Source organism: Notothenia coriiceps, unplaced genomic scaffold (genome assembly GCF_000735185.1).
Source record: "Notothenia coriiceps isolate Sejong01 unplaced genomic scaffold, NC01 NC01_scaffold00032679, whole genome shotgun sequence".
Lineage (NCBI taxonomy): Eukaryota > Metazoa > Chordata > Actinopteri > Perciformes > Nototheniidae > Notothenia > Notothenia coriiceps.
The window spans coordinates 88,619-97,280 of NW_011365380.1; the positions used below are offsets into that span (position 1 = coordinate 88,619).

At 38.8% G+C, this 8,662-nt stretch overlaps 1 protein-coding gene across 2 annotated transcripts in view; it reads right to left on the reverse strand.

Moving 5' to 3' along the window:
* The window catches only part of rai14 (retinoic acid induced 14), a 37,848-nt gene that overhangs the window by 6,169 nt on the left and 23,017 nt on the right, over positions 1 to 8,662 (reverse strand). Inside the window, exons 8-14 of one of the 2 annotated variants that reach the window (XM_010789242.1) lie at positions 4,576 to 4,682; positions 4,303 to 4,487; positions 3,552 to 3,577; positions 3,128 to 3,214; positions 2,656 to 2,745; positions 1,729 to 1,860; positions 1,047 to 1,148 (exon numbers count right to left, since the gene is read on the reverse strand). In XM_010789242.1, coding sequence (XP_010787544.1) covers positions 1,047 to 1,148; positions 1,729 to 1,860; positions 2,656 to 2,745; positions 3,128 to 3,214; positions 3,552 to 3,577; positions 4,303 to 4,487; positions 4,576 to 4,682 — 729 coding nt within the window. The remainder of the gene's footprint in view (positions 1 to 1,046; positions 1,149 to 1,728; positions 1,861 to 2,655; positions 2,746 to 3,127; positions 3,215 to 3,551; positions 3,578 to 4,302; positions 4,488 to 4,575; positions 4,683 to 8,662) is intronic. The other variant, XM_010789243.1, reaches the window with a different exon arrangement.

Sequence of the window (8,662 nt, forward strand, 5' to 3'; positions counted from 1 at the left end):
CGGGAAGTCAGTCAGAGTTGGGGGTGCGTGCAGCGTCTCGCAGCGGAGTAACTGTGGTGCGGGGGGGGGGGCTGCGAGGGGAGCCTCGCAGTTTTTCAGGTTGATATGTGAAGCTCATTAGCTAGCCAACATGTATCTAGCAAATGTTTAGCAACATATAAGAAGTGAGGCTACTAGACTAACGTTAGGTCTACTGTAATAGCCTCACTTTTAATATTTTGCAAAACATTAGCTAGCACTAGTGTTTTACAGTTGCTAGCAGTTTATTGGGATTTTATGCTAGATAGACAGGCAATCTTTTGATTTAATAAATTAAACATTATTGTTAGTTAAGCATGTCAGCCTGCAGCCCCACTTTTAACTCTCTGTCTCTCTCTAACTCATTGCAGATCTGCACTAAAAAAAAGGAAACCAGTTGTAAGATGTTTAAAAGTTCATTAAACATAATATATGCTTAAATGCATTTCAAAGAGGTTGTGTTTGTGTTATTCTACATTTTGACACCAAGATTTTTTGATTTTACTGCAAATGTATATCGGTTATCGGTCTCCTTGATTACTAATAATCGGTATCGGTCTTGAAAAAGCTATATCGGTCGATCCCTATTAGAAACCCACTAACAAAGCACGGACAACTTGTGCGAGTACAATTTGCCGGTTAACTTTTCAAATTGTCATTACATTTTAGACGCTTTTATCCAAAGCAATTACAGAGGGGACCAAGAAAAGCAGCAATATTTTATTAGCGTCTGCGATAATAAATTGGTAATTAATCAAGAAAGTTAGAGTAAATCTGTACTGAAATCACACTTCCTTTAAAGACATCCAGTGTGTGACTAACTCAGACTATTTAAACCTAATATTATATATTGTGTTGTTTCTGAATAAAAACAGAACTTTCAAAATAATGTGTGATTTTTTGCTATCCTTTAGGTTTTTAGCTTCTTACATAAAGACTGCAGCAGTTGCTCAGCTTATAAACTTGAGTATGTTCATTCATCGGTTTACGGTTAACTCCCGTGTGTTAATGAATGGGTTGCATAGTACCTTGAGTTTGTTTGCAAGTTGCTGTTTCTCCAAGGTGAGAGCAGCAATCTTTGCTTGCAGAGCAGAAACCAGCGCTGCAGATGCTGTAGAACTTTGCTCGACCTGTCAACACATTCACAGAGGCAACGTTAAGGACCACTAGCTGCCTTCTGAAAAACAAAACGAGTCGTGACACGTATAAAGCTTAGGTAGACCTCCTTCAAGAATGCCCAAGGTGAAAAGGTTCAGCGGTACACAGCTGTCTTTTGTCAAAGTATTGTATTACACTGACAAAGGCAAGTGTTGATTTAAGATTTCTAACAAAGACTTTTAGTAGTAAAAAAATGTTTTTGTGGGAGCCTTGGAAACGTGCACCCTCTTTAACAGTTACATCGCCTTTTAGTTTGAGTGAGTAAACTTGTGATTTATAAACAATAGCTCAAAATGAATCAAAAGCACCATGCAAAACACCCATCTTTATCTTCATCCAGATAGGAAAACATATGTATGCTTTGGTAAAACATTAAATAACAATATGTAAGTACACTCGATGCACGTGCTGCACTCTACGTGATAAATGCTCTGCTTCTCACACCAAACCTCTGACGTCATTCCGTAGAGTGAAAAGTCATCACATCTGTTTTCCAATGGGCTCAGCTGTGATATACTACAGTCACTAAAGTGTTGATCAGTCATTAATCACCTTTGTCTCCGGGTCGGGGCCCGTCTGCTCCACCGACTGCTTCAGGTCTTCGATGGTCTCCAGCAACATGGTTTTCTCCTCATGGAGCTTCTCAACCTCCGCTCTCAGCGTCGTACCCCTGACCTCATCCTCCTTTCAAGTGAGAGCAAGGAGGAGTGGAGGAAAAGAGGAGTGGGAGGAGAGAAAAGTAAAGGTGAGAAGAGGAAGAGGACAAATGAACAGAGGGAAAAGGGCACTGTGAAGGCAAGAGTTTTGCTAATTGGCACATGAGATCTGTGTCGTAAATCACTAGTTAATTATTGTAGTTGAGTTAATTATGTAGGAAAATGTCTCCCTCTGGAGTTGAAGTCAAAGAATGTGAAAGGTTTGATTTGTCATTCCTGAGAAACTAGCATGTTTGCAACATCACACCTGATCACAAATCTACACAAACCTTTTATTGAGAAATCACAAAGAAACAGTGCAGTTTTAATCAAGGACAACATTTATATATTAACCAATCATTATTTATTTATTTGAGGGAAGGTTAACTTCATATATTGATATATTTATTTTGGTTTTCTGATTATCTTGTCTAAGAGTGTTATAATATCATACCAAACTGTACTTATAACTTTAAGTTCTTTAAATTACCATATCAAATGTGTCTGTTGATTGTGTGTATATAGGATATATATATTTAAACATTTGTATTTGGGATTGTTGGAAACGTTATTTCGATCTCTGTCTGTACACACAAACTGAAAGATTGACATTAAAGTTAACTTTTTGATAATGAAAATAATTATTTCTCCTGCTGGTTCCCTTCTCCTTATTAAGAGTATATAATTAAATAATTGTACGTTTATTTAAATGTATTAAAAATAGAAAATCCTCCCCGCCTTTCTGAAGTTGTTATATTTGTCATGTTTTAAAGCTTGTCATTACCTTGTAGTTGAATCTTTTGGGAGTGTCACTTGTGTTGGATCCTGGTGTCCCACTGGAAGTTAGGACAGAGGGAGAGGAGGGCCCAGAGCTCTGAAGGAGGAAGACTTATTTTTAGATTTTTTGTTATAATTTTGTTGAGAAAAGGCCAACAATTGTTGAACTCTTTTCAAAACAATTCAAATATGATGGTTATGATCTGATGTGTGTATCATGAACGTTTATCGATCCTAAACTCTGGAGAACACAAGGCCTGTTAGTGCATACATTAAATAAAGAAAAACATGAGTGAAATAATTTGGCAAAAGTTGAAACTAATGAGGGACTGAATGATAAAGAAAACAAAAGTATAGCAGGTAATCCAACACACCGGGTAGATACAGGTCTGACTACTCATTGTATAAACATCCTGCAGACATGCATTTATAAATAGTGCCATGATGATGAAGCAGATACAAAGAGAGACATGCGTTACCTGCAGTGGGCTAATAGGAGGTGGAGGTGCTTTTCTTTTTTTGGGAGTTGTGATCCGTTCATCACTTAGTTTAGCTACTTGATCATGCTGAGGAGCCAGGGAAGAGAGAAGAGAAGGAGGGTACCAGAGAGAGAAGAAGAAAGGAGGCGTTCAGTGCTGGTTAGTAAGAGGAGGGTCCATCAATGAGAGCTGATGTAAGACTTGAGTATAGTTTTCCAAAATAGCAACTCAAATACTGTTGTCAGGCTGAGAACTTTGACACCGAAGAAAAGCTGCATCTACACGACAGAAACTAAATAGAATTTGGCTTTAGATTTCCATCACTATGAATCAGATGGAAACAAATATTTGGACTCATCCACTACTAATGATAATTGATAGGTGCAGGTGTTTTAGTAACTCTGATTCCATGCTGGTGTGTTACCTGAGGACTTCGAGGAGACTTTGTATCTGTCAAAGGAGAAAAGGGAAAACACGCAAAAAATAAATAATGATGTCTTTCTCTTTAGATATTTTAAATATTTCTAAAACATTTGACATTGCATTCAAAGAAAACAGCTAACACCAAACATGTGAAGTAAAATAAAAACAGTACCAGTGGGATAACTCCAGGTGGCAGTGTTGACTTAGCGTTGAAACCAGAGTGATACAAATCTCAACCACATGAGTGATATGTTTGTCTGTTTAGAAGACAGATATCTAAACAGTACCATGATGGTGACTCATACTGTATGCCCTCTTTGGGCAAAAAGCTGGTCCTGACAAGATTAACCATTTAGACGTAAGGTTAGGGTTAGGTCTGAGTTTAGGTACAGCACGGCTTCAATTTTCAAGTTAGTTGCCTATTTGCTAAATCAATTGATAAAACGTTTTGTCTCCTAAATGTAAAAAAAAAAAAAAAATTCAATCATATTTACTTTAATGTGATAAAAAAAACTGAGAAAAGCAGGAAATCTCCATATTTTGGCTATTTTGGCATGTAGAATAAATACTTATTTATTAAGTGACTAATCGTTGCAGTTATAACTCAGTCACCGAGAAAAATAATTAATAATAAGTTAATGCATAATTTTGGCAACACACAAAGACTGGCCTTAGGCTGCTTCAATGCTCAAACTGTGTGTGTGTGTGTGTGTGTGTGTGTGTGTGTGTGTGTGTGTGTGAATAACATTTACCTAGGCCCTGATGGCTGTTCAGGGCAGCAGTGAGGAGGGTTTTGATCTCAGAGTTGCCCGACAGCTTGGCGTAGTGTGAGACATCGTGGCCTTGTGAATCTGCAGCCGTCAGATCTGCTCTTCTCTGGATCAACACTTCAACCACAGAGAGCGCGCCGGACTCAGTGGACAGCATCAGGGCCGTCCTGCAACGCAGAAAATAACAAATATTGATGCCCAATGCAACACCTGCAAGTGTCTGTAATAAGTCATCTCTCTTGACTGTGTTTGTACCTGCCACTGTTGTCAAAAGTGTTGACTTCAGCACCGCAGTCCAGCAAAGTGCTGCACACCTCAGCATGCGCATGTTTGGCTGACAACAGCAAAGGAGTGATCCCGTCCTTTAGAGCAAACAGACGATACAAACATTAGTTATGATTGCAATCATATAATGGAGGGATGAAAAACCCAACACCTCATACGTTATCTGGAGTGACATCAGGACGTGGGCCTGGACATGAACTAAGGTCAGTGTCTGTGTGGTGAGAGAAATCTCAGATCCATGTGAAAGAGGACAGGATGTTCCTGACTGAATTTCCCGGCAGATAAACAGAAAAGCCAAATGTTTTCTGTGTTCTGAGGAGGCGTAGATTTTGATTATGGATTATATATTATTTACATTTCCAAATGAACAGGCTGACTCAGTGGAGTGTATTGCCCCAAGTTCACCAACTGAGGCAGTATTTTATGAAAAGCAATCCCACATTTCTTGACAAATCCTAACCCCAAGCATGACATTTAACCTAACCTTAAACCTCTATGACCTAAATCTAACTCATGTGATTGGCCGGGCTTTTGGATGGCAGTGTACAGCATGGAAGGAGCTGCTGCCAGAAGGCTAAGTTTAGGGCAGAAAAACCTCATCTTCACTAATCGTTAAACAACAGGTAAGGAACTCTATATTAAACTGTGTAGACATTTACACTGGTCATTTATATTACATGCAAGTTAACCAAAGTGGAACAAATCCAGTCATGTTCAACTGTGGGGGAAAAAAGCACAAGAATGTCAAGAAAACATAAAGTGTGTCAGCATGGCTCTGTGTTTTATATTACAAGGCTGCTGCTTGCACACACCACAGAGAACCAAACTATGTTGTGGGTTCCTCTGAGCTCTGCTAAATACTTTAACAGCCCTGTGTCTGCTCCGCTCAGTCTGTGCTTCTTCTCAGGAATCTAAAATACAGACATTTCAGGGTAATAGACTTAGTGTCTGTGTGGATGAACGTGAGAGCACAGGTGTATAAATGTTCGTCTACACTATGGATTATGTTTCAAACTTGCTGTCAATTTAAAGCCAGACTACCAAATGAGGGCAAAGATGTCAAGAACTGGAGCAGCAGCCATCCCAGCTAAGTGTCATCATTTAGGAGGCCTGCCAATCAAAGTCAGCACACACAAACATGGGCCTGTTAAAAACGTAATACACTCCTAATGGGACAATAACTATCAAAACTGCCACAAAAACACACATAGAGTCTAAATTGGCTTTTAACCTGCTACTTGTTCGGAGAAAAAATAGACCAGTGATGAACTTCAAAGAGAAGAAAAATCCTTATATATAAAAAGTTCTGTGGTGATCGCTACTTGATAATCACATACTCAATATACAGCAGGTCTGTGTCACAGTCTGGTAAATAATATTTGAAGTATATGTGACGTACTTTAGAAACTTTTTTCCCCACCTCATATTTTATGAAATTAGTGGATTTATTTTATTTTAATCCTTTTGGAGGCTGGGAGAGGTAAAACTATCTACAAAAATAAGAAAAAAAGTCTGGAATATTTACAGCCAGAATTGTTCTTTTTCCTTCTGTATCCTGCCTCGCCGTACAAGGTCATCAATCCCATGTGGGGAATCATTGCTAAAACTCCTTCTGAATCACTGACTAGGCCACTTCCTGGTATGTGGATGTCCACTGGACCAGCCTAGAACCTGATCATGCCTGTTTAATTTTTTACCATAATGACTAGAATAAATGTGCATGCTTTCATTTTGTAGAACTCATTCGCCTATGATTAACAATGAGACTACAGCAAACTGCAAATTAGTATTCACACTAACATTAATACAAACTAAAGAAATCAACATTCCTACATATTTCAAATGTTTTATTACATTGTCCTTTGTGAACGCTATATGACATACGCGATTTCACTTTGTACTACTAGCTCACCTGATCACATGTTCAGCAGTTCAGTTTTATTCCAGACTTCTTTATTTTGTTTATCTAGCAATACTTTTTAAACACTCTGCAGTTCAGCTAGAAAGATAAATCATTCAGACTGATATGTATTGGCCGAGATTATTATACATTGAACCAAACTACTACACTATAGGCGCATATATATGTTTACCAAATACTGATCAGTATCAGCCTAAAATGTTAAAGTATAGACAGGGCTATAGTCTGTATATAAACAAGCTACATGACTAACTTGTCTAGAGAATAAAGTACCATCATGTTTATTCCAAATTGTCACATTTGTAGTCTTCTACTCCTTCACCCACTCAGACCGAACGCATAGATGCCAAACAATTAACGGGGCACGTCTGAATTGTATCAAGGCTGGATTTTCTCAGAGTAATTGAGAAATATATTTCTTTCCAACTGAAAACATAAGGAAGCGTTTACACTATATACTGTACTACCACTGTCTGAGCAGAATTTAAGTTTACTTGATTTTCTATAAACATTCCTTGTCTGACATTTGAGAAACCTGGCAGATGTTCCTGTGTTTCTTTCTATATCTTGCTGTGGGTTTATTTAAGTCAAATATAGACCAGGTATAGATATGAGTTACAGCCATGATGTCTGCCTGAGGCTAACAAGCTGGCCTGTTCTGCTCACAACACAAACAGCCATATGTTCCACACTTTGTGGTTATTAGTCTATGTGTACAGCGGACAGCATTGTCGTTAAGCTACGGAAACCTGCTTAACAATTTTAAGATTGATTGGCAAGATATATTGCAAATGTCACAGAAAGAATGTGTGGTTAGGCTGGCTCCAACTATATCGGATGTCAGGAACACAATTATTTAGTTTAAAGTCCTCGCAGCCAGTGGTTTACAGAGGTAGCATGAACCAGTTTCAAAAGCCACAACATACAACTTGTCAAAGGCTTGAACAAGAACGAGGGGGCAATTCATTTTAATTAGAAATACACAAAACATCTTAACATGTCGGCCTCTATTAGAGACCACTGTGTGGGTGTGTCAGAGTGAGTGTGTGTTTATCTCAAGCAGGCCAGCTGTGGCATGATAATAAAAAGGGAAATAAATAGGAAACACATTCTCTTCCCCTCTTCCTTATTTATATTCTCTCACTTGCTCTCTTGTTATCACACACACACACACACACACACACACACACACACACACACACACACACACACACACACACACACACACACACACACACACACACACACACACACACACACACACACGAAGTAAGTCACACTAAGTGTATGGGAGAGGGATTAAACAATAAAGGTCTCTCTTTATTACAAGTTCTCTCAACTACGAAAAACCTCCAAAAGAAAAAGACCTTTAATGTCTGTTAACCAGACACCAACGTTGTACACTGAAAGACGTTAATAGAGACATTTTATAGAATAAATTGAATAATAATAAATGATAATACAGGAACTAAAGAAGATTTCTCGTCTCCATTTACCATAAACAAATTTCCACCCATCAGTAAAACCTCTTTGGTCGATCTTAAACTTTTATGTGTCGGCCTTCTTTACACGGTGAAGGAATGTCTCGGGAGAGGTTGTATGTGTTTGCGCGTGTACTGTTACTCTCGTGCTCTTTCAACACGTGTCACCTCCGACTGTCCTGTCCACCGGTAGGTCAATAAATCGGCCCGGCCGAGTTACTAACAAGCAGAAAAATGTCATTGATGCCGAAGGTGTCTACTGTACAAACATACTAAAAAAACTAGTTTGTGGAAGTCTATAGTAACGATAGCCCTACAATTCTCCGTAAGTACCTTATATTTGTTGTCACATAGAGCCGGCCAAAGGAGTTTGAATGGATGGGTGGAAATTGACCAAATTCTAGATGTTATCTGCTATGAGAAATTGTCTGTAAAGGAGAGCAAACAGGAATAATCTACGCTTATTATTAAAGTTTTCACCCCACACACCCACCGGGACACGTAAATAGCACACCTTACACACACCTCCATCCCCCAGTCCCATGACACCCTTGAAACGAGAGTCCGGTGTCTGTACACCAGATGGTACGTCACTAACGTGGTACGGACACCAAAATTTGGGCATCACACACACCACACACACACACACACACAC